The sequence below is a fragment of the Protomyctophum parallelum genome (genome assembly GCF_964188405.1).
Source record: "Protomyctophum parallelum genome assembly, chromosome: 19".
NCBI classification, from domain to species: Eukaryota; Metazoa; Chordata; class Actinopteri; order Myctophiformes; family Myctophidae; genus Protomyctophum; species Protomyctophum parallelum.
The window spans coordinates 14,517,386-14,542,728 of record NC_139717.1 but is presented as its reverse complement, the minus strand read 5'-3'; the positions used below and the strand labels follow the sequence as shown (position 1 = coordinate 14,542,728).

The window sequence follows — 25,343 nt, the reverse complement described above, 5'->3', positions numbered from 1 at the left end:
GTCTATGAGGTGACAGTACTTCATTAGACACCCTGGAGTCGTTTTTATGTGCAATGTGTATTAACTTTGTATTTAGGGTTTCTTCCTGACAGTCAAACGGGCCAATGAAATAAACAATAATATAGTGACACCACACTATCAGCCCCTCCCCTAACCCCTCCCCCTTTATCATACAGCTGTGGGTGCGGCTTCAGTTCAGGTGGATCACCACCCATCACCACCCACCAGGCATACTTAATGAACTGGTGGGTGTGCCCACATAAAAACATCATTTTAACAAATACTGTACACTTTTTTGAAAAAATGATACCTCCTTTTATAACAATAATAACTGATGATCATGTTTTTAGGGTGGAAAAAAATCACGGCACTCCATCTTTAACAGTGCCCCCAAACTTCCCTGTACGCCCCCATTGAGCAACACTATTGTACAGTTAAACCCAGCCTCGATGGCGTGAATAAATATAAGAGACATGGGGTGATCATTTATACTCTGTTACATTGTTTAAAAACACCTACAAAATAACCTTGTTTCTTTTTTTTCCTTCCGTTTTACCGAACATCAAAACTAAGAACAGCTTTAGGAGGAATTAAAGTTTTATTCTTCAGAAGTTTTGGTCCTTATAAATATGCATTATATACAAAATAATATTATAAAACATATAAAGAGCAGTGTGTCATATTTAAATTAAAACTCTGGAAATAATCATCATTTAAAAAAAAACAAAAAAAGAATTACACTATTGGTTCTGTAGTTTTCTGTTTTTAAACTTGTTATAGGCAGGCAGTGGTGTGACAGTCCGGCATTTAGGGCTGGGTGATAAAAGCAAAATCAATTATTGTCATTTTTCTACCGAATACCTCGATATCGATATTCGGACGATAATATTGTATTGTGATGATAATTAGTCTTTAGTTTTTTGCCCCAAAAACAAAAGCAGATCCACATGATCACAGCTCTACAATCTGCTAGTATTTATAGGCTACTATAAAACAAATGCATAAATTAGGGCTTAAGTTAAACTAGGACACTTCCCCACGGCCCAAGAGTTCAAAACGTGTCATTCTTATTCGAGCGGATCGGGTTTGGATTTTGTGTAGTTCAAAATCCGAAAAGTGAACCAAACCACCGCTCATTCGTTAATAAAACACTTAGACGAGGTGCTGGAGGCTGAATAATAATAATAAAAAACTGCACGCTAAAAACTCTGTGCAAGTATCGAAGAGTAGTTAAAAACAAAAAAACAGGATTGGGTATCACTCTGATATCTGATCTGAGATCATGAAATTATCTCAGCAAACATTATGTCAATGAGAAATAATACGTTTGATTAATCAAACAATATCTTTAAAAAGTTTTGAACTCTTGGGCTAGTCTAGTCTCATATCACGATAATTATAACATCGATATAGATATATATCACCCAGCCCTAGTTGGGACTGTTGTTTGTATTTCTTTGTCGGTCGGATCTCTCTCTCTCTCTCTCTCTCTCTCTTGGAGGTTGCTGGCACAACGCTGGCTGTTACAGTCCTGTGGTTGCTCTCTCCAAATCCCTGTTAATTAGAACTATTTCTGCGCACTGTTTTCTGTTTTCTTCTTCTTCTCATAGTGCAAACGATCCGAGGAGAGATGAGGGCTAACGCTTAAACCAGTGGTTCTCAACCTTTCAAATTTCAAGGACTGCCCCAGTATGAAATACATACATTCGATTAGGCCACTGTTATGATACAGATGTTTTAATCTCTGGGACCCCAATCTACACTGTAAAATCAGTGTTAATTGTAAGAGTTACAGTCCGTTAAATGTCACATTTGGACCTCCTGTTGGTCCCCAGAAGCCAACATTAAGAACCAGTGGTTCAGCATCTCTCTCCCCCTCTTTTTTTTTAAGGCTTCTAGTGAATTCGAGCTGCATGCAGTATCCATGCAGTCTCCACCAACGCACAGAATCCATCCGTTCCGTTTAGTTTTTCCCTGCACGACCGAAAGTCAGAACATTTTCGGACACTTTGAGGGTCTGTCGTTTGGGTGGTCACTCGCTTGCTCGTCTCGACATCTCGAACTTCTTGCATAGCTGATGAAGCTGGCGGGAGTAGTGTGCGTGCGTGTGTGTGTGTGTGCGTTTGTGTGTGTGTGTGTGTGTGTGTGTGTGTGTGAGGGTTTAGAACGGAGTGACAGGATCGGTTCGGTGGTTCAAATTCAGGCACCTCGTTGTTTTTGATTGGTTGGCTGTCAGTGTCAGCATTGATTATCACACAAAAGGCCAAGGCCAAACTATCAAGGGGGTAAAAAAGCATCCTCTGTCCAGTGTCCAATGTCCAGGGACAGCCAGTTTAAGATTCACTGCTTGACTGACGCTCCGTCAGTCCGTCTGTCTGTCTGTCAGTACAGTCGACCGACTGTACTGACAGGTCGACAACTGTGCCGCCTGCATACATACGCCGTGTGTATACGCGTATACATGGCGAATACAAACATAAAGTTGACATACCGGTCGGCATAAAGTTTTAATTTCTGCTTCGTCTGCGGGACGGGTCGGCGATTGTCCATCTGTCCGTCCAGTTCTCAAGTGTTCCAGAGCAGCAGTGGACGTCTAAAAACCCGCCTCCAGTCTGTCAGCGTCTGTAAACAATCCAGAATCTAAAGATTCTGTCCCTCGATTGTGTGTCTCTTCTCGCTACTTCCTCCCCGTCGTCGGGCCTGAACCGTGGTCTATACCTGGAATGGAATTAGAAAATGGGTTTGATAAAGAACAACTGCACTCGCAAGTAGAAGTAAGTCTTTTAGAGCAGGGGTCTTCAACATTTTTCAGGCCAAGGACCCCTTAGCTGAGAGAGAGATGAAGCAGGGACGCCCACCACATATTGTAGAAAATTGTGTTGCAGATTAACTTTTTTTTTTAGATTTCATACAGTAGATACAGTAGCTTCATAGACAGACTGCAGGGAAGCAAAACATTACAATGTACTTAATGGAAATAATTACTCATGGAATCAGTCCATGTTTGTGATTAGTGATGCAAAAATTCATATTAGACATGTTTTGGGGATTTTATGAACATATTTTATACAACCATTTTAAGGCCTGGAAATAACTTTTATATTTCATAACTTTTCCCAGAAATGTCATGAGCCTGAGAACCCAGTAAAACAGCATTCAACCTGGCATCGGTGAGCATTTCACACCGTCAAATGACAAAGTATAAAATCAGGCTTATGCAGTTCAAAAACTATTCTAGTCGCTAAGGGTGTTGAAAGGTTTTTGGAAAGTGTTATTTCAGGACGTATAGCCGCGGCCGTTATCGTTATTCTATTTAGCTTGGAGGAGACCTTTTTTTGGTCCAAATTCCAGTCAAAATTCCACTCGGTTTAAAACACGGCACCTCAGAGACCCAACGGAGCCAAACATATGCACAGAATCAACTTTGGTTCAAAGTTCAGGTCATCAAATTGTCAAGATAACGAATAGCCACAAAATGCCCTTCTTTTTTTCTTTTGGTAAATGAGTTTAGAGAAATCTCTTGGGCTCTGCGGGTCTCTGACGCAGCGGAACCAGTCTGTCTCCAAAACACTTCACCTGCCATAAACAAATAGCTCGTCCCTGTCATACAGAAACCTTGTATCTCCATTTTTCCAACGATTTGTTTTGGGTGCAAATTAATGCCCTACACAGCATCGTACAAGAGTGTTGCACCAACACAATGCCGATCTACAAGCTTGTAGATAAGCCATTAACATTATTTTGTATAAACCTGTGCTGCCTTCTTATTTCTTCCGGAAACTGTTAATAAAGTATTCAAACAATCAACAGCTTGTGACTAAATAACTACATTGGATACATTTGGAACACAAGTTCTGTGCTTTTTTCTGGACAGTTTCAGACATGGTCTCTGTCGGGTGGAAACGTCATATGTCCAAAACTGTTCAGAATCAAACACAGCAAAAAAAGGGAAACAAACTTTGCGGCCACGTTTCGAGCATGCACATCTGCTACTTTTGGTCACTTTTGTGTGACGCTGTTGTACAGTATAATCAAGTAGAACGTTAATTCACAAAAAAAGAAAAAAGGAGATAAGAGGTTTCTGTCCCGACAGCAACATCACCGCCCTTGTCAGATGATTACATGACATTCCCTCAGATCAGAGACACATGAGAGACGATGATGATGACGATGACGTGTGTTCTCACCTCGGTCGCCATGACGCACTCCCTCCTCTCCTCCGCTATGACAAACACCGACTGGTAGACGGAGTCCCTCGGGGAACATATCGTTGATATCCTACACTCAGGCTTTTCACTGCAAAGCACAAATCAACAACGGGCCCTGTATGCATTAAAATCATGACAGTTTTCCATATCAGTGGTTCTCAAACAATTTCATGTCAAGGAGTCCCAGAATTATATGTAATTGGCCCGCAGACCCCAATCTCAAAATATGTTGTTCCAGGGACCCCCCCCCCCACACACACACACACAATCTTTGCCGTGCTATGAGCTTGTAGATCTACTATTTTTCAACAGCTAAAGTTTTAAATAATGATTAAAAGCTAAAGTGACACAGATGCGCTACAGTCTTAAATGCGTTAAAACATCCTCCACCAAACTGGAAGCACATGGCAGAGCTATGCATTTTGATCTCAATGTGTGTGTGTGTGTGTGTGTGTGTGTGTGTGTGTGTGTGTGTGTGTGTGTGTGTGTGTGTGTGTGTGTGCACACACAAGTCTATTGCTATACTTGTGAGTGAGGGCCAAAAATGTACGCAACAAGAACAGTATCATTTGAGAAATACACATTAGGAGGACAATTTGCCTGGTCCTCCTCACAAGAGAAAAGGTCGTTTTATGGCAAAACAAATCATTTAGGCTTACAAGTTTCAGGTTGGGGTTAGGATTAGACGTTTAGAGAGGTCAGATTTATGGCTGGTTTATACTTCCCATGCCGGTGTCATGCACCGGAAATAGCTGATCTCAACTTTCAAGGTTGTACTTTATTGTTACGTCTTGTCTTATGTACAGGTAGCCTACATAAGTAATTTTGGTTTGGCTACAAGCAAGATCGACTATTTTCGTTTATCACTCTAAGGTTGATGTCCTCCCAAGTATAGAAATGTGTGTGGCGTGCGTGCGTGTGTGTGTGGGTGGGGGGGCGATGTATAACAAGGCAACTTTCAAATGTAAACTGTGTCGGTCAGCGCGGAACAATGCGAGGGGTCCCCGCATTGAGACGAGGGCGGCTGGCGTTTGTTAGACACATGTCTTTGGAGAGTGGGTGTGCAACGTTCAAAAACCACATGAACCCAAACGGCCCCGTTCTTGGCATGGCAAGAGTTTTGTTGAAAAGGTGAGGTGGGTCTAGTATTACAGTACTATAGTATAAAGTATTCAATCAATCAATCAATCAATCAAAAGCTTGTGACTAATACGTGACAGATACGCATTTAGTGCAATGTCATGTACTGTATATTCTGACCCCCATTTGGCTGGCCAGCTGAAACATTTAAAGTTTAAATCCATTTGATTCTGTGGGTAATTTAGACCCATGTGGGGGTCAACATTGTTTATAGGGTACAAACTAAGACTTTCAACTTATGGGACAAATATGAAAAGCGCTTCTGACTAAACCTAATCTAACTTCAATAAATCCTCCACCACCTAACTCCAATTCTGCTTTTTTTCTTTTTTGTTCAACTTATTTCATTCTAAAGGCTCCCCGCTTCTTCCTAACCAAAGAGCACCTTCCTATACAACACTGCCTTTATCTCTCACAGACTTGAAGAACAAACCTCAGCCCTCCTCTTTTGCATTTCTTCCACGGAAGATATTACGTCGTGTTTCTACGGGCTACTGAATGCTTCATTGTGTAAAGTGCGTGACGTGAGTGTGTGTCGCATACGCACACTCACACTCACACATGCGCACATATGAAGTAAAAGGAAGTGCTTCAAACAATTTGTTCGCTCCATACATTGTACGAGCGAACAAATGTACAGACCCCCCTTTCCTGCCTCCACAGCAAACAGGAACACGATGTTTAAAGTCATATAATGCACATTTATTTGTCTGACGTATGGCAAAGAAAACAAACTCTGTCTCACCTGTACATTCTACTCAAGGGCACTTTGTCTTCTAAACACTTGTCATAGATTAGACTTTTATCCACCTGCGACTTCTTGTCGTCCGTCGTGAACTCTTTGGGCTTGGAGTTGTACGAGTCCAAGTGGTAGTTTTTGTGGATAAAGTTCGACTTCTCCGAGTCGGTGCAGTCCACCTCCAGGCCCACCTTGTGGTTGGTGTTCTTCAGCTGCGCGGCCGGGATCAGGTTGTCCCGCTGCACGTCCGACACATTGTTCATGGTCTCGGCGTGCTGGTGGTGGCGGCCGTGCTGCCGCTGGATGTGCCGTAGCGCCAGGCCCACCATGCAGAGCAGGACCATCAGCGCCACCAGGCCCACGGCCAGCGACACCGCCGCCCACTGGAAGCCGTCCCGGGCCTCGCCCCGGGGCGACGTCACGGGGATGGTCACGGAGGCGAGGAACTCGCAGCGCGGGCCCGCAAACCCGGCGGGGCAGACGCAGGCGGGCGGGGGCTTCCCGGGACCACCGCCGCCCGTGCAGACGCCGCCGTTGAGGCAGGGCGTGGGCGCCGAGCACTCGTCCAGGGCGCGGTCGCAGTTGCGGCCGGCGAAGCCGGGCGGGCAGACGCAGGTGTAGTCGTTGATGCGGTCCAGGCAGGTGCCGGCGTTGAGGCAGGGGTCGCCGGCGCACTCGTTGACGTTGATCTCGCAGCGCTGGCCCGTGAAGCCCGCCCGGCAGCTGCACACGCGCATCCCTCCGTGGATCACGCACAGACCACCTGCATGCGCAGAGGAAGAGCAGATTGCACCAATTGTCACGATTTTTTAATAGTATAAAAAAATTATGTATATAAAAAAATATTGTTAAAGTTATTCCGACGCTAAATAAACTCATTTTGCTGGGGCTCGGACCCCACTTTGAGATCCAAAGGCCTAAATACTAAATAGTCAATCTACAAGCTCTAACACGTCGCAATGCGGAAGCACTGTTGCACAACAAAGTATGAAAACAGTTGCAGCCCTTGGTGTTTCACAGACAAAAAAAGGCAACGAGATCAACCGCCAAACGCTGTCGGACAACAGAGAAATAACATCCACTAAACAAAACAAACAAAGCATTCCAACAAACATCTCCTCCGGTTCAGATCTCCCATGAGTTTTCACGGATTCAAGCAAAAACTAAATCTCACAACTGAAAAAACGTATGGCCAAGTCCTTTGTGCGATTTGTGAAAGGAGCCCCCACCCACACTAGCCTGGTTTCCTAAACAATTAACACAATATGTAAAATTAGGAGGTTTTATTGTTTCTACTGTTCTACATGCTGCCAACCAGCTAACCAGGTGAAGAAATCACAAGACTGAGGCATTAACCTTAGCTTTTATGAAATATTCTAGACCAATAGGGTTTCATGGAAGACGCTTCTGAACATAATTGCCAGCTTGACCACGTGAAATGCTCGAATCTTACAATAATAACCGGAAATAGCCAATGTGTAGAGCTTGTAGATTGGCTATGTTTGCTGCGCAACATGCTTCCACAGAAGATATGCATATCTTTCTTCTATGGAAAACAAATGGTGGTGACTGAGAACTTTAATTCATGTGTTCCCCGTCTCGTATTCACTCTGCGTAGCATACAGGGTACCACGGTGACAAGCCGTGGTACAAGCAAGTGTGTGTGTGTGTGTGTGTGTGAGTGTGTGTTTACATGGAGGACAATAGACACCCAGTTCCCACCAATTCCTGTTGTTCCTCCACCACTTCCAGTTCCAGCAGGAAGTTGGGGGAGGAAGAGGAAGTTCAAAAGGGGGGGAAGGATGAGAAACTGGAGGAGGAAGACTGCTGTGTACAGTCTTGGAAAGTAACTAAGTACATTTACTCAAGTACTGAACCGAGGTACTATTCTGAGGTTGTTTTTTTTTACTTAACATTTGTTTGTACTTTAGTTTATACTTCCACTCCGCTACTTCTCAGGGGCAAAAAATCTGACAAAGAAGAAGATTAAAAAAAGAAAAAATAATGAGTACTTTGTTTTACTTTTAAGTAATAATTTGAATCCAGGCCTTCATACTTGAGTGACAGAGTACTTCTTAGAACACTGGCTGATTCTACGCACCGTTGGCGCAGGGAAGCGAGGTGCACTTGTCCACTCTCTTTTCGCAGTTGAGGCCGGTGTAGCCGCGCGGACACTCGCACATGTAGCTGTGGCCGTTGTCCTTCTCCCGACACCGGCCGCCGTGGAAGCATGGCGAGTCGGCGCACGTCAGCAGGCTGTGCTCGCAGTGAGCGCCCTCGAAGCCGTCCACACACGAGCACATGTAGCCACTGTCCAGGTTCTGTGGAGAGGAGAGGATGGAGAGGAGATCAGCATGTTGACAAGCACTGCATGTGTCTAGCGATGCGACAGTGAATTGATTGGTCAATTTAATTGATTATAAAAAATATAAATCAATTTGAATAAAAATACAATTTTAATTTTTACAATCATTTTACCCCAACATTTAAAAGAAAAATTAATCAACATAATAATGTCCCATCAGCCCTATATTTGACTAGTGTCTATGTAGTATGTAGTGTACCCATCAGTCCTAAATGTGTCTAAAGTACGGTATGTACCCATCAGCCCTAAATGTGTCTATGTACCCATCAGCCGTGAATGTAACTATGGTCTATGTATGTACCCCTAAATGTAACTAGTGTCTATGTATGCACCCCTAAATGTAACTAGTGTCTACAGTATGTATGTACCCATCAGCCCTAAATGCGGCTATGTACTCACCGTACACAGTCCTCCGTTCCTGCAGGGGTTGCTGTCGCACTCCTGCATCTCCAGCTCACAGTTGACGCCGGTGAAGCCGGGCAGACACGTGCACGTGTAGCTGCCCTGGCCCGTGTTCATGCACGTGGCTCCGTTCACGCACGGACGATGGTGCGTGCAGAAGTTGAGGTCTGCACAAGAGGAGGGGAGAAAAATGATAATTGCAGCCCACTTCTTTACAACAAATTTAGAGTATAAACCTGCGACGTGACAATAACGTTGATTCTGAGGACAGGGCGCGTTTTCAATTTCAAGGACCCCCATAATAACGATGGTTATGTAAGATGTAGGTAACGACAGTTATGTGAGCGACTGGATCATTCCATTGGCATATATCATATTGGATTGATCCAATATAGCGCTACATAACATAACTGGAAACAAATGGACCCTTAGTGGTCCATTTGGTTCCATAAGGGTCCATTTGGAACCCAGATGGCTTGTTTATGTTTGTTTACATACAAACTTTCTGCCGACATCCCAAACCACAGACGGAGAGGCCGCGTCTAAACATTTCATTTCAATCAGGCAGAGTTCCTCCATGCCTGTAAACTGGTGGTTTCAAATGAATGACATTGGATACATTGAACTTTTCTTTTTTTCATCCCAAGGGAACATTGCACAAGCACTATTGCACTATGCTAGTACAATTACGGTATAATGGCTACTTGTACTATTGATAGTGAGCTAATGATAATCAATAACCTCTAGGCTGCTGTCAGTCAGAGGTGGGAAGTACATTAAGTAGTATGTAGTAAGTAAGTACTTAAGTAAACTTTACAGTCCGACCTTATGGTTGTTAAAGCCTTTACATTTTTACAGTGTAGAATTATTAAACGTGTCAGTGATTAATTTGTATATTTAAGTTATTTGCCATATCTGCCCTGTTCATTTTGCGATTACGAAGCCTAAAAACCAAACTGAAATATAAATTATACTCTATGTTCCAATGCCAAGCAACACAATTAAATCATCAATCACAATGATTGGTGTGACTAACTAATGGTCATGTTACATGTTGTAATGGTGACAGGCTCAGCCCTAGAGGAGTTGTTGTTGCTGATGTATACCTTGGTCACAGAAGAGGCCTCCCCAGCCCTCCTGACAGTTGCACTGCCACGGCTGCTGGCATGTGCCGTGCTTACAGGCCGGGTACTTCTTGCACTCATCGCAGAACGTCCCCTGCCAGCCTTCCCTGCACCTGAAGGGGCGACAAAAACACAACCGCTATTTATCATCACCGGTCACACAGTGAAGTCTTTGTCGCGTTTATACTGAAAGCGTCATCGTGGCGTTTCTATGTCGCCAGACCACCGCAAACCGAACCGCACGAGTGAAGTCAGCGCGCCGTGCGATTGGTCGGCGAGGAAGGGGCAGACGTGTTGTCTGTAGCTTTTTTTTTTTACGGCGTCGTTATGATCTCACAAAGACCACAGTCCCCTCGAATGTCACGTCAGTCGCCAATCAATTAACCACGGCTTTGGTAGCCTCTTGGTACAGCCGCGGGAACAGAGCAGTGAATGCCCAGTGCCCGCACGCATCCAGTCCCCGGTAATTATTACAGACCGTGTGCCCAGCCGCCAGGCTTTGAGGCCATATTTCATTTAAGCAGCACACACTTTAACTGTCATCTTGGGTTCCGGTGGGGGTTTCTTCTCCCCCAAAAGCCTCTGTTGGCTAAAAATGACTTGTTGAGAGTAATGCGGCCACGGCATGGGAACAGAAGATATTTGCAGTGTCGGCGTTTAGTGCTGTTTGCGCAAGCCGTTCAATGTATGGCTTAATGGTTTGAGGGCAAAAATGATACAGAGGGGGGATAAAGCAAGTGTTATTTTCACTCAGAGAATGTATAAATGGAAAATATATTCCAAACGAAGTGAGGTGTAAGTGATTCGATTTTGTTTAAGAATGAACTTTTTTGTTAAAAGGTTAAGCTTGTTATTCTGATAGCAATCATTGCTATAGAGCGTTTGTTCGGTAACAGCCTAACAGGGTGTCCCTCCATCTCACCAGCTGTTTAGTAAACAGAAAATAAAATCTCAGGTTGGGATACCAATTTTAGAGAGAACCCCACAAAGATCATAGTGTTCCTGTTCCAGTTCAAATTTTGTTCTCATTTCTTTTTTTTAAACCATCCCAACCTGAAGACATATTTTCTGTGTCAGTGCTGGGGAGACATGCATGGAGACTCCTGTTACTGAACAAACACTCCACAGCAAAGAAGATTACTATGGAAAATAGAGCTATTTAACACTTATCCTAACGAAAACATCTCACTGTGAGGTGCCGTTTGGAATCTCTCTTTAAGGCTTTCTTGGCAGTAAAGCAGTGGTTCTCAAAGTGGGGTCCGGGGAACCACAGGGGTCCATGGCGGGGGGTTTCCAAGGGGTCCCCAGCTAAATTAGCATTATTTTATACTTTAGCTATTCAAAAATAGCAAATCTACAAGCTCATAGCGTGGTACGAAGTGACACACTATGAGCTTGTATATCTTGACATCTTGAAAAATTTTGCATCTAGTTAACACACAATCATTTTAACTCAAATCTTTGCTTCTGGTTCAAGGTTGTACTTTACTGTTACATCTTGTGTACAGGACAGGTACACTTATTTTTGTTTGGCTTCCTTCAGACAATGCAGCAGCATATATAAAATATAACACAGTAAACAGCAAATACAGCAAACAAAGGGATAGAATATAGTGAGCAAAAAAAGAGCGAACAGAGAGTAAAACAAGAGTATCATATGTACGTGTGTGCATGTTTTCCTTGTAGTAACAAAGTTAGGTGGACTTTTGTGAACAACTTCAGTAGGCTATGTTCCACAAATATACAACTAATTTAGTTTAGAAAGGTGCAAAGGGGGTCCCTGACTCCCTGGCACAAAATCCTTTGATATGGGGGTCGATCGTTGACACGAAAAATAAAAAAGTTTGAGAACCGGTGCAGTAAAAGGAATCTGTCAAAATGGTTCTGGGTTCTCACGTTTCCCCCCCCCAATGAAACCCAACTCTCAGCGGGGTGGTTAGCGGTGTCACCCATGGGCAGGGAGGAGGAGGAGGATGTTGTCCCCATGTCTTGTGTCAGGAGACGAGCAGCGACGTGTGGGACAGCTCTGGGGCGTCGGGGAACACTAAAAAGGCCTTAACCTCATTTTCGGGGTGGATTTAAGGGCGGCGATAATGATGGATTTGCGCTTTTTTCGTGAAAAAAAAAAGAGAGAGGGATTTCTCACGGAGATGAAGGGAGCGAGCGTTCCTAGTTAGCTGGAGGGAGGGAGGGAGGGAGCGAGGGAGCGCGAGAGAGAGCAGCAAGTACATTTACTTGAGTTAAGTACATTTTTACTTAAGTATCTGTAATTTACTTGTGTATTAACTATTAATGGTTGCTTATGACTTTCACTCCAACATATTTTAAAGATTTCTAGGAAGGGAGGACACAAACGTGCACAAAAATAATAAACAGCTCACAACGTGTCATGGTGCAGCACGTTGTGAGCATGTAAATCCAATATCGTCGCTATTTTAGAATTTGTCTGAAATCTTCTACATACATCATATAAATTACGGTTTTGAATACTTAGGTTGAAGTTAAATGCAAATTTGACAGCAACTTTCAATTGTAGTTGAAGTAATATTTGTCCACTTTGAGAGTGAGACAGGAAAACAATAAACAGGAAACCTGACAAAGCAGAAAATAGGGCTTAATTATAGTTAATGGATATGTTGTATTAATGATCTAAATCTAACGTAACTAAAGTGTGAGAATTATTGTAGTGGAGTAAACAGTACAATAATGCCTCTGACCTGTAGCAGAGTAGAATTTGAAAGTATTGAAAAATGGACAAGTTAAAATTAAATTAAACAAATAAAGGTACCTCAAAATTAATTGTACTTAAGAACAGTACTTGAACAAATGTACTTAGTTACTTTCCAGTACTGCCAGCAGGAAACCCGAGACGTGGAGAAGTGAGTGATACAGAGAGAGAGAGAGAGAGGCCGGGGTGACCTTTGACCCCTCCTTGATGAACAACACACACTCTCCGGTCATGAGAATGGCTGGTGTTCAATCAATCCGCCCGCTGCGCAGCACGCTTGACAACCCAATGAAAACGGACATGGACACTGGAGATCTGCTCCAAAATGTGTCTCACTCACACGTATATGCTATGCATGCATGCAGGCAGGCTGGCAAGCACACATTACTTGTATTTTACTACACTGGACATCTACACTGCGTGCCCGCACAAACGCACGCACGCTCACGCACACAGTCTCTCTGCATCCGCCAGTTCCCAGACACACGACCAACACCCATTTCATCGCTTCATGCGGCTGTTTGTTTTTGTAAGTTTTTTTTATATATATGTATATACTTACACACACTCGCCAGGTTTGGAGCAGTTCCCGTTGCGCTCACTGCAGCCTTCCAGACAGATAGCTGTAACACACAGAAACACTGAGGTCATTCTAAACATTCTCCAGGACCCTCGCGCTCTCACGGCCATGCCGTGCATTTGGACCACGCGTGGCTGAGCGTGACAGACAAAAACAAACGATGCAAATAAAGCACCTGTGATGCAAGACGTCAAGTAACTTTTCACAGGCCTCTATATACGCTACACAGTGTTATTTAAAGGAGAACTTCCTACATTTCCCATCGTATCTTCATATAATTGGCAAGTGGTCATTTATATCGATAGTGATTTACAATGTGCATTACATTCACATGGTACTGGGTGAACCTGCTCATCGGGAGCAGTCAGGGCCGGGGTTCACTGTCTTGCTCATGGACACTTCAACGTTAAACTCAGAGGGAGCCGGGATCGAACCGGGAACCTCCCGTTCGTACGTTCACTAAAGCGCATTATAAGGCCCCAAGTCCTGTCTACTCGCTGTATCTCGTGGGTGGGTTCAGAAACCTGCATCCACACTTTCTTGCACTTCTGCTACTTATGCAGTTTTTTTAATTTTGAATCCTGAAAAGTTACAGTTTTGGACATATGAGGTTTCCACTGTATATATACTGTAAAGACACACAATAGCAGCCAGTGTATAATAGCAGCAAATAGAGACACAGTGCAGTTGAATGCAGTAAAAGCGTCACTCTCAGAGTTAAAGGTGCAATAGAGAACACTCAGCCACCAGATGCCGTTGGTACACTCAACTCAACATCTCTGTTGCATAAAGTTCCTTATTTCCCTGACACACAACTGTAAGGCGGTAATCATGCAGTTAACCTTCACTCTACAGTCCTGAGAGAGTGTACAAATTGAACCATTTTGCACACTCTCACTTATAACTGGATTCGGGACTATTTGCTTCCATTTTCCACCCGTAGTCTGTCTCATAAACATAACTGTTGGATGCGTGCATGCGTGCACACACACACAAACACACACACGGTTCATATTTCATTGTATTGAAATTGCGCTGTAAGGCTTCTGTTGGCGGTCAGTGCCCAAACAAGCAGCGTACAGAATACATCCATTCTGCCATTAATAGCCTACACCTGTTCTAAGAGCCAAGCACCACCGCTGCTGCTGCTGTGGGCCCCGGATGAGGTCAAATTCACAGAAAGCCCTTCAGTCCGGGGTCTCAACTTTTCCTCAGAAGCACTAAACGGATACTTTGATCTACACCTGCCCCAGCCCACCCGTCACACCCACCCAACACACCACAGCAGCTGCCATGTGGGAAAAGGTGATTGTTCGCTTTTAGCAGAGGGTCTACTGATGATGGCCACACTTGGGATTAGAGGAGAACTGAATTCATGGGGATTTGTTCTGCTTTGGGTCACAATCTTGAATGACAAAATAAAAATCACACTTGTGATTCGTGATGATAGATCATCACATTCCGTGCTCAGCCAATCAAATCACCTTCAGCAAGTATCCCGGGATACCTCATGAAGGTCATGAGACCGAAACATTATAACTCAGTAGCTTAATAAACTACTGCTATACAAGTAAGACGCGCAAACGTGGGAAGCGAACGCAGCTCGTAAATTGCAATAACAACAATTAGAATAAATTACGTACGTTTTTCTTTCTTTTTAGTTAGTAATTTTTTAAAGTTTTCTACTGTGTGTGTGTGTGTGTGTGTGTGTGGTTGTGTGTGTGTGTGTGTGTGTGTGTGCTACAGCTGCGCCCTCTGGTGGCGGGCGGGTGGTGTCACAGCGGGACAGACACATAAACAGACACACACACACAGACATGATCTGCAGGGTCTCATAGTTAGTGACACACCTGTCCCTGTAGGCGTGCAAAAGGACTTTTTTCTACAATGCAACACATTGAAAGCACACCTCCGCATCACTTCCTTGTGAGCCTAATATTTGTACATCCTCAATGCAATTGAGTTGCTGCTTTTACGTATGATACTTGTGAAAGTATATTTTGATGGCTATATTTCTGCACCTTTTTTCCCTACACGGGTGGATTGTTGAATGCAGGACATTCACAACAGAGTACCGTGCATTCAGTCAGTGGTTCCCAGTCCCACACATGGTCATGTTGCAGACCCCCCAAACTGATGTGTATTTAATCACGGACCCCCTCTGAAAATATGTCATGCCACTAGGGACACCAATAAGAAGAACGTTGCTGCTCCTAGACACCCTAGCGGAGCTAGGCATCGGTGGAACGGCACTAAAGTGGTTCTCCTCCTACCTCACCGACCGGACCTACCAGGTTTCCTGGAAAGGTCTGTTATCATCCCCCCGAACCCTCCAAACTGGGGTCCCACAGGGATCTGTACTTGGTCCCCTCCTTTTCTCACTGTACACTAAATCCCTTGGCACTATCATCTCTGCCCACAATATATCCTATCACTGCTACGCCGATGACACACAACTGTTCCTATCCTTCCCCCCCTCTACCACTCAGGTGGAAGAGCGCATCACTGCATGCCTGGCTGACATCTCACAGTGGATGTCCTCCAACCATCTCAAGCTGAACCCAGACAAGACTGAGCTTCTCTTCTTCCCAGCTAAGTCCTGCCCTATGCGGGAGCTAACTATTTCCGTAGACAACGCCCTGGTAACGTCTGTCCCAACAGCCAGGAATCTTGGTGTTGTCCTGGACAGTCAGCTCTCGTTCAAACCTCACATCACAGCTGTCACTCGATCCTGTAGGTTCACACTCTATAACATACGACGAATTAGACCGTTCCTCACCCAGGAATCAGCCCAGCTCCTAATCCAGACAACAGTCTTATCAAAACTCGACTACTGTAACTCCCTCCTTACTGGCCTACCAGCATGTGCACTTAAGCCTCTCCAGCTGATCCAAAATGCAGCAGCTCGCTTGGTCTTCAACCAGCCAAAATTCTCACATGTCTCCCCCCTGCTCCGCTCCCTCCACTGGCTCCCGGTCGCTGCCCGCACAGAATACAAAACTCTGATGCTGGCATTCAAAGCAACCAAAGGTATGGCTCCCCCATATCTTACAAGTATGATTGAACCCTACAAACCCTCCCGCGCACTCAGATCAGCCAACGCAGGGAAGCTGGAAGTACCCTCACTAAAAACGCCGGGACAACGCTCCACACGTCCCAAACTCTTCTCCCTTCTGGCTCCAAAACTGTGGAATGCACTTCCCATTGCAGTCAGAACTGCAGCATCACTCCCAATCTTCCGCCGTAGCCTGAAAACCCACCTTTTCAGACTCCATCATGGCCCTTAGCACTTACCCTAAACCCTTAGATAGCATTTCTGTTGGATTATATAGCATTTGATACAGACTTATAGCATGTTATGTAGACAGCACTGTAATTGTATTGTATGTAGTCATAGCACGCCATAGTACACATATATAGCATAGTAGTAAAGATGTATAGTTTATATGTATAGTGTATGTATAGTTTCACTATATAAATATTCCACTGTTACTTTCTTAGCTTACGCATGTTTCATGATAAATGCTTTTTATGTGATGTATTCCCATGCTTTGTTCTTGCTTAAATGTAAGTCGCTCTGGATTAAGAGCGTCTGCTAAATGCCTAAATTGTAAATTGTAAATTGTTGAAAACAGCAGATTTACGAGCTTCTTTATCTGCTATTTTCAAAATTGAGAATAAATAAATGAATAATAATAAGGCTAATAAGTGTTCAAACTATTCCTCATTTTTCTAAGGGGACCCCATGCAATCCCCAGTAGGGCGAGTCCCCACAGACCCTACATTGAGAACCACTGCGTTGGATCACCTGAGCTTCAGGTGTGTCGCCCACTGTCCCGCGCCCGTCCGGGGACACACACGGGCAGCACTTAATGGCAGCTGCGAGCGGTGCTGTTGTGACAGTGACACTGTATTCGGGGGAAACCAGAGAGGCGACTGACGGTAAGCGGCCGGTTGAGCCCTCAACAGATGCTCGCTCTCAATAGCAGACAGCTGTCGCCATTGTTGTTCGGTGGGCCCGCGAGGAGAAACCATGTTCGCAGCTGCCGCTATTAATGCCGCAGCGCCGCGACAATGGAGCGGGGACTCTAATAACAAACATGGGTGGCGCGTGGCGCGGTAATAATGCCGCGATTAACCTTGGCACGAGCCCCGCCTATGAATGCACGCTCACACACCAGCCGGATCAAATTACCCAGGCACGCGCTGTTTGTGTTTGTGTGCTCTGTGTGTGCTGTGCTTGTGTGTGTGTGTGTGTGTGTGTGTGTGTGTGTGTGTGTGGGGAGAGAGAGAGAAAGATAGAGATAGATAGAAAGAGGGGCAACTATATCCATTATTTTCTAAACGATTAGACTATCAATTACTTTTTTAAGGGTATAATTTGTAAAAAGAAAATACACTGTGTCGATTAACTGTTGTACCCTGATGTGTAGTAGATAGAGAGATAGAAAGAGGGGCAACAATTGATTATTTTCTAAGCGATTGGACTATCAATTACTTTTTTAAGCAAATCATTTGTATAAAGAAAATACATTGTTTCAATTAACTGGGTTGTACCCTGATGTGTAGTAGACAGGGAGGAGGAGAGAGTGTGTGTGAGAGAGAGACAGAGAGAGGGGGGGGGGGGGGTACACAGTCCAGAGTAAGGCACAGCCAGAGTGAGACTCAGAGGAAATTACAGTGTCTGAGAGAATGCTCATTTATCTTGCATCGTGTATATTTTTCTGTAGTCGGCGACGATTGATGCGCCTGTAATTGCCCGGCACCACGTGAGCCCATCTGGTTAGAATTTGGCGCCACGGTCAAAATAGCACGTGCCAATTTGTCATTCACCCGCGGCCCTGACACTGATGACAGATCCGCCATAGTCTCGTGCGGTCCACGTTCGCCACATGGTAACTATTACACTCACGGTGTCCCCTTCCTTCCAATCTATGGCTTTCATTCATCTTATTTTTTTTCCGGTGAGAATTTGGGGACCCGTCGTGGTGTTTCGTCGAAGCCAAATGGCAACGCGCCCCGTTACTTAGGGGCAGCGGTGGACAGTAACCAAGTGCATTTGCTCCAGTATCTGTACTTGGGTATTTCGTCGTTGTCGGAGGCAGAAGCCTCTTATCTCCATATTCTAACTTTGTTGTGTTTTTTCATAAGTCAGCGCCCTACTTGATTACACCACAGCGTCACGCAAAAGCATCAAAGGTAGCATTCAAGCTCCTAGATCTGTTACTTTTCCTATTTTTTTATTTGAATCCTGAAAAGTAACAGTTTTGGACATATGAGGTTTCCACCCGACAGAGACAATGTGTATGTTTGGATACTTCTGACTTCCACGCCACTACTATTTCAAAAGTAGTTGTAGGCTACTTTTGACTCCATTAAAGTTCTAGGAAGAGAAAGTGTATAGGTCGCTAAGTGCTATTTCAAATAGTGAAAATAGCAAATCTACAAGCGCACAAAGTACAATATGTTGAATTATATGCTATATAGAAAATAAAAAACGGACATAATCAAGTAACGTAAAAGCACATCAAAATTCAACTTAAGTACAGTACTAGAGTTTAATTACTTCCCACCGCTGCTTAGGAGCCCCATTCAAAGCATATCCAGAACATGGTGTGTGTGTGTGTGTGTGTGTGTGTGTGTGTGGGGGGGGGGGGGGGGGGATTTGGCCCGGTTGTGTTTGTGTCTGCGTTGTCATGCTAAACCCAGTCTTCCCCCTCGACCTCCGGAAACTCAATGACCGCTCGCTCCTCCAAATTATGCTCCTCCAATTATACAATCATTTCTACCAAATGCAACGGTCTCCGAAAATGACACCCCTGTGACGCCACAATTACACGGCAGCCCTGCCAGATAGCGCTGTCATGTCTGGCCACGGCACTAAACATCCTGAGGCTGCGAGGCTCTCTCTCTCTCTCTCTCTCTCTCGACGGAGGGACTTCTAATCAGGAAATACCTAGAAGTCATCCCATAGTATAAAGGGATGCACTGCCAAATCTGTATGCCACAAATTCTATTCCGATCTAAAAAAAGCTTACAATATGTCGTGTTCTGAGCTTGTAGATCGGCTGCTTTTGCCAAATGTTCGCCTATTGTTATGAAATGCCCCAGGATACAGGGACGCTAGAGGTCCGTGTGGTTCCAATGTCCCTTCTCTGCAGAAACAAAACATCCAAATGCGCTGAGTGAGCGGACCAATGGGACCATCATCATCATCATCATCATCTTCCTCATCCTCTTCCCTAACTTCATAAACACTATGCCGAACCCTAACCTTTTTCACAGAAACTATGCCTAAGCTAACCCTAACCTCATGGAAACTATGCCTAAACCTATAACCTCAAAACCACGTCCACCTGGGTTGAAACACCGGGAAAGGAGACAGTGCATCCTCTAGATGCCACTCACAAAAGTCAGAGGTCGGCACAAAATAAAATAAAGACTGCAGTGAGAGCAGCTCTCAGAAATAATCATCAATGCCTATTAGTGGGAAAAGGCAAATGATAGAAAAGCAGTCACTTTACTGCAAAGCAGCCTTTTAAAACTAGAGCAAGACAACACTTATTATAGCCTACCATATCCAACGATATCAAGTGTCCTATTGTAACACGGATGCCCAGCCTTGTGTCAAAGGCCAGCACGAGGTCACAGCAGCCTCCGAACACAACAAACATGACGATACAGCAGAGATGCAGAAACCACAGAAAATGGCACTGGCACACAGTCAGCCATGCAGGCCAAGCAACGCGTGACGCCTAAGTCATACGATTGTGTTGCAAGCCGAAAATAGCTGATCCACAGTGAGACTAAGATGACACTCTAAACTCTAAACGTTAAAAAATATAAGAGCATACTTGATGCTGGGGTTATTTTTTTGGGGGGGGGGATGTTTAGTTGTCACTGTTGCTACACTTAAAACATATCGTCTCTGTCAGGTGGAAACCTCATTTATAAGGCCCAAACTGTTCATTTTCATGATTCAAATTCAAAAGCAGTGTTTCGAGCTTGTGGATTCTGTGTCGCTGTAGTTTGATCAAGTAGGGCGTTAGAACACAAACAGTTAGAATATGGAGATAGGAAGTTTCTGCCCGACAGCAACGATATTGCATCACAATTGAGATATTTGTCATAATAAGTTACATGCCAGTTATATGATATATAACTAAATGAGTGCAGCAGGGACGTGCATCCCCTCCAGCAGCGCACTAATGTTTTTTTTCTCTTCTTCCCCTGTACAGGAAACCCTACATCCGATGGAAGTAGCCTACAAATCGGGGCTTGGGAATGGGGGAGGAGAAGGGTCGTGTGTGGCTGGCTGCTTACGTTCTTCACAGTATTTGCCCTTCCAGCCGGGCAGACAGGACAGTTGGCCCTCGCGGGTGCAGGTGTAGTGGCCGAAGCGGTCGTCCCGCGGCGTGCACTTCTTGGAGCAGCTCTCGCCGTAGTAGTTGTCGTTGCAGACGAATCGGTATGCGTAGCGCAGCTCCGTCTGCGCGCCCGCCTGCGTGTCCTGCGACCACTCCGTGCCCACGCTCAGCTGCCTCTGGATGGCGAAGAAGCTGATCAGGAACTCCGGGTTGTTGTTGGTGTCTGAAGAGAGAGAGAGAGAGAGACAGAGAGAGAGAGAGAGAGAGAGAGAGAGAGAGATAGATGGAAAGGGGGAAATGTTTATGTAAATAATAAATGTAAATAAAGATTAATATCTTTCAATTCTAGGCTTGACTATACCGGTATACGCAATATCGTTGTAGTCTGGTGGAAACGACATACTGTGTGACCAAAAGCAGTTTCTTTTAGGATTCAAATAAGAAAACAGCAAAAATGGCAGATCTACAAGCTCAAGCTCTTCACTGTTATAAATGTGTGAACACATTCAAAATGTCCAAAAGTGTTACTTTTCAGGATTTTAATTCAAAAGTAGCAAAAGTAGAAGATCCACAAGCTTGAAACGCATCGCTTGACGGTTTTGTGTGACGCTGTATGTAGTATGACGAAATAGGACGTTAATTTAGGAGGGAAAAACAGAATAACGTAACCGACAGTCAGCAACGATATCATGTCTTGACTTCACCCAGAGTCGGATGCGTGATTTAAAAAGCCATCCGTCATTACTTATATAAAGAAATCTGCCAACTAGGAAAAGCTGCATCCCTTATCAAAGCCCATACAGCTCAGATGAAAGATAAACTAAAGGTTGAAATTTCCTCTTTTCTTTTCCGTCAGCAAAAACATTCCCAGGCCCCTGGTCCTTCTCTTCCAAAGGGCGGAACAGAGCAAGGTGTAAAATACAGGAAAATGTAGTCAGGGCTTTTGGCAGGCTCCGAGCATTCTCACCAAAGTCCAGCGAGTCTTTCCCACGCCAAAAATACACCAAAGGAAGTTCAATTGTGTTGGAGAATAAGAATGAAAAAAGAAAAAAAAAGGGGAAAAAAAGTACTGAGAGGCTCACAACAAAGGGTCTCAGAAAGGCGTGAAAAAGTGTGCATTTATGAACAAGAAGCACCTGGCAGCCATAAAGTATCCACGTTGAGTGATTAAGTATCATTAGATAGCCCAAATGTTTGCTTTTTTTGCTGAAATTGTGCAAGAGTAAATTAATCCCAAGTCCCAAGAGGTGAAATGTACAGAAACGGCGCCCTCTTGTGGCGTAATGTTTTCCCCCACTTACCCACAGGTAGACTTTCATATGGTGAATGCCACGCTTCAATTATCAGAGAAAATGAGCCCTGAGGAAGAAAGAACACATTGCATTATGAATTAGTATGGATATTTTTACTGGTTTATTATTATTATTATTTTGTTTCAGGTGTTTTCTGATTGTTGTGTGCCGTGGTATTTATTTTGGTCCACTGTAGCCTATAGGAGAGGCTAGTCATAGACAATTCATAATAGATAGTGAATTATTGCAGTGCACAAAATTGCACAATATGTTTACTGCACTGGTCCTCACGGGGGGGGGGGGGGGGGGGCAGCGTACAAATACAACTAAATTGACTCTTTGGACGCTCTCGAAGTTTTATCCTAAAGGGTTTAAGTCATAGAAGGTTTAAGTGCAGACTGGGGGTCCCTGCCTGTAGGCCTATAGCTACTCCCAGTGATAAATATCATATGTGCATCAAATCCGTGATCTCTCATGCATGATATTAATTAGCCTATAAGATATATTCCACTATAGGTCCTTTGAAATGCAAAGAACAAGAAGGTTTGCGAGAATGAGTGGTTTTGTTGCACGTCGTGCTGCGTGCGGGTTGGAACTGCCTCGCTATCCAATGCGTTTGTTGACAGAATAGAAGCGTTATCTAATGATGATGGATTATCATCATGGCATATGGGGAGCAAGCAACGGTGCGCTCCCAAAAAACGCACATTGGGCGTCCTCTCTCTCTCTACCGCCAACACTCGAGCTGAAGTTGTGGATTTTGTTATTTTATTGCAAAAAATGATAAAATAAGAATCTTACCGGCCAGCCGAAGTTGAACGGTAACCGAATGGGTCTCTTGAACGTGCCACTGGTTCCACCGGTCGCAGGGCTGAAAGAGTTTGCGCCCAGCACCGGTGTCATTGTACTCCCAAAGATGCAGTCGCCGGGCGACACCACCGCCTGGTAGTTCTTCAGGCACACCCGGAAAAACGTCCTGCAGCTCGGCCCCGGGCGGCACGCGTTCCCGTTGGCCAGCAGACCCCGGTGGTTCTTGAACTCGTGCAGGTCCAGCTCAAAAATGCCCGATCCGAATACCTTCAAATAATAATGGTTTGTTTTATTATTATTATTATTATTATTAACATTACACAAGGAATTTAGGAGGCTTTAGATTAAGCTAACACTATAGATGCAGTAGGCCTATTTTATCGATTTTGATATAAAAATGTCAAAATCGATAAAATAGGAGTCTTCTTTCGGGGTTCTGTCACTTAATTGTTGGGGAGGGGGGATGCACAGTGGCAGGGACCCCCACCCAGTGCCAGGGGGGTCCCTGCCACTGTGCCCCCCTACCCCACCTTAAGTGACAGTCTGACAGATAAGGCTGGGCCGCTGGGCTGTCATATACCTGTGCTATCAATGTGGTGCTGAACACGGTGAATGTCAACAGAGCTGCCATCCTCCTAGCTCCAGCAGCGCGACCGCTGTCGCCACTGCGCCAACACAGACTTACAATAAAATAAAATAAAAAATCTCCTTTCTATTCCAAAAGTAATCGCACCAAAACAAAAAAAAACAGACGCCTAAAAATAAAATAAATAAATAAAACGTATATAAATCCTTCTTCACTCCCAAGGAGTTCGTTTTTTTTTAATCCACCACAAATATTTCCTCTTGCGTTGAGGTGTGTGTGTGGTGTGCGTGCGTGAGCCCCTCCAAACACCCCCACAAAACGCAAGCAGCGCGTTTCCCAAAAAAGGTCTTCCCAAGTTATCCAAAACGGGTGACAGCAAAATTATCCAAGTCTTGTCCTTCTGCGTCCTCAGGCGTGTGCCCTGTGCATGGGGATCGTATACTCCACAAAATGGTACTGGTAGATCGTCGCTTGGGTTTTTTTAGTAAGAGAGGAGGGCTTGTTTTGATGCTCGGATCGGTGCGTAAAGTCTAGCGTTATGGATCAACCCGTCTCCCTCTCTCTCCTCCTCAATTCCACTCTTCAATGAAAACTATGGTGCGTCTCCACCTCCATATATAGACTCACGTCGACTGTGACCCCGCCCCCCTTTCACATTATTCCAACGTGGTTCTCAATGTGAGGCGCGGGGACCGCCCAGGGGATCAAATTTTGGACGTTTAACGGGTCGAGTCGAGTGCGAACGCCGAACGGTGTAAGATACTAAATGCTGTATAAATGATGGGAACCTTTCTTTGGTTCCATTTCGCTATTACACTCTCAAAGTTGATAAATAAATATAGGCTATTTGTTAAATGGTTTGTTAAACTGCTAAGTGCTATAGGGGGATCATTGAAATGAAAACGGTTGAACTATATCGAACCCGATATCTAAATTCTCAGTGGTATAATTATGGTTATTATTAATACTGTAGCCGCTATAGCTCTGAGTGTACCAAATGAACCAAATGCACCCTTAAGTGGTTCCATTTTTACTAAGAATGGAACTACCTAACTAATTTGGTTCCCAAATGGATCAAATAAAAATGATGAAAAAATAATAGCCTAATAATCATAATTGCGTCTGTAGGTTGCATTTACTATGAAAACCTGCATCTCCCGTCCGTCAGTTAGTCACCCCACGCCTCCATATATGGTCACACCTCGTGACATCACACCTCCATATTTGGTCACGCCTTGTGACATCACGCCACCATATAGGGTCACACCTTCTGACATCACACCTCGTGTCACGTCACGCCACCATATATGGCCATCTCCATATATGAAGATCATGACACTAACCCTGGATAACCATGATACATGGAGAAGACTGGATCGTCACCTAGATCTGCATGTCGAGCGGCCGGCCAGCAACTCTACATCTGACCTCAAACCCTTAGATCTCCATATATGGATCATTCCATATGTTCATCCTAATGCATGACAATAATGGTCATGCATGGGGTGACCAACAAACCGAACTTTTGGAGAGAATCTAGATGAGTAATGTGTTTTACAAAAGTCTGCCTCCTGGTAAACGAAAAATGCAGGTCAAAGGTTTTTCCTTGGCATAGGGAGTGTGCATGAAAGTATGAAAAGCTGCCTCATGTTGGCGCTATAACAGGCCGTTCTGGAAAATTTGGGGCAGAGGTTCATCCAGGGAGTGTGTGTGCAAAGTTTGGCATCGACCGGACGGACGGACGGAGTGCATAACATATTCTCCCCTTAGGCTGGGGGAGAAAAGAGCATAAAACTGAGCTTACATTTCAGAATTCAAAAAAAGAAGGAATTCAATTAGTTACTATCCATTTAATCCATGACCCCACCCCCCTTTCTGTCCTCACGGTTCCACTCAATTGCACGCTTAATTATCCTCCCTGCGCTCGGCTATTCCATGGTGTGGTGGTGTCAGTGTGTCACAGAAAAGCACAGACACAGACAGTGGTGTACAGTAACTAAGT

At 44.4% G+C, this 25,343-nt stretch overlaps 1 protein-coding gene across 1 annotated transcript; it reads right to left on the bottom strand.

The window, feature by feature from the left end:
• Positions 1 to 585: 585 nt before the first annotated feature.
• Positions 586 to 23,908, bottom strand: dll4 (delta-like 4). The gene is made up of 11 exons (XM_083791105.1): positions 23,336 to 23,908; positions 22,747 to 23,022; positions 21,955 to 22,012; positions 20,610 to 20,876; positions 13,269 to 13,329; positions 9,961 to 10,091; positions 8,852 to 9,021; positions 8,189 to 8,408; positions 6,094 to 6,850; positions 4,188 to 4,296; positions 586 to 2,718 (listed from the first exon to the last, which is right to left on the bottom strand). Exons 1-11 carry the CDS (start codon positions 23,384 to 23,386, stop codon positions 2,713 to 2,715), a joined length of 2,106 nt encoding a protein of 701 aa, XP_083647231.1. The 5' UTR covers positions 23,387 to 23,908; the 3' UTR covers positions 586 to 2,712.
• Between the last annotated feature and the right edge of the window lie 1,435 nt (positions 23,909 to 25,343).

Excerpts from the sequence above, each read along its gene's own strand:
- dll4 (XM_083791105.1), bottom strand. The coding sequence starts at position 23,386 with ATGGCAGCTCTGTTGACATTCACCGTGTTCAGCACCACATTGATAGCA. Across the intron at positions 13,330-20,609 it reads GGGCAAATACTGTGAAGAAC|CTATCTGTCTGGAAGGCTGC; the intron begins GTAAGCAGCCAG and ends TGTGTGTTACAG. Across the intron at positions 4,297-6,093 it reads CCCTTGAGTAGAATGTACAG|TGAAAAGCCTGAGTGTAGGA; the intron begins GTGAGACAGAGT and ends TGTGCTTTGCAG.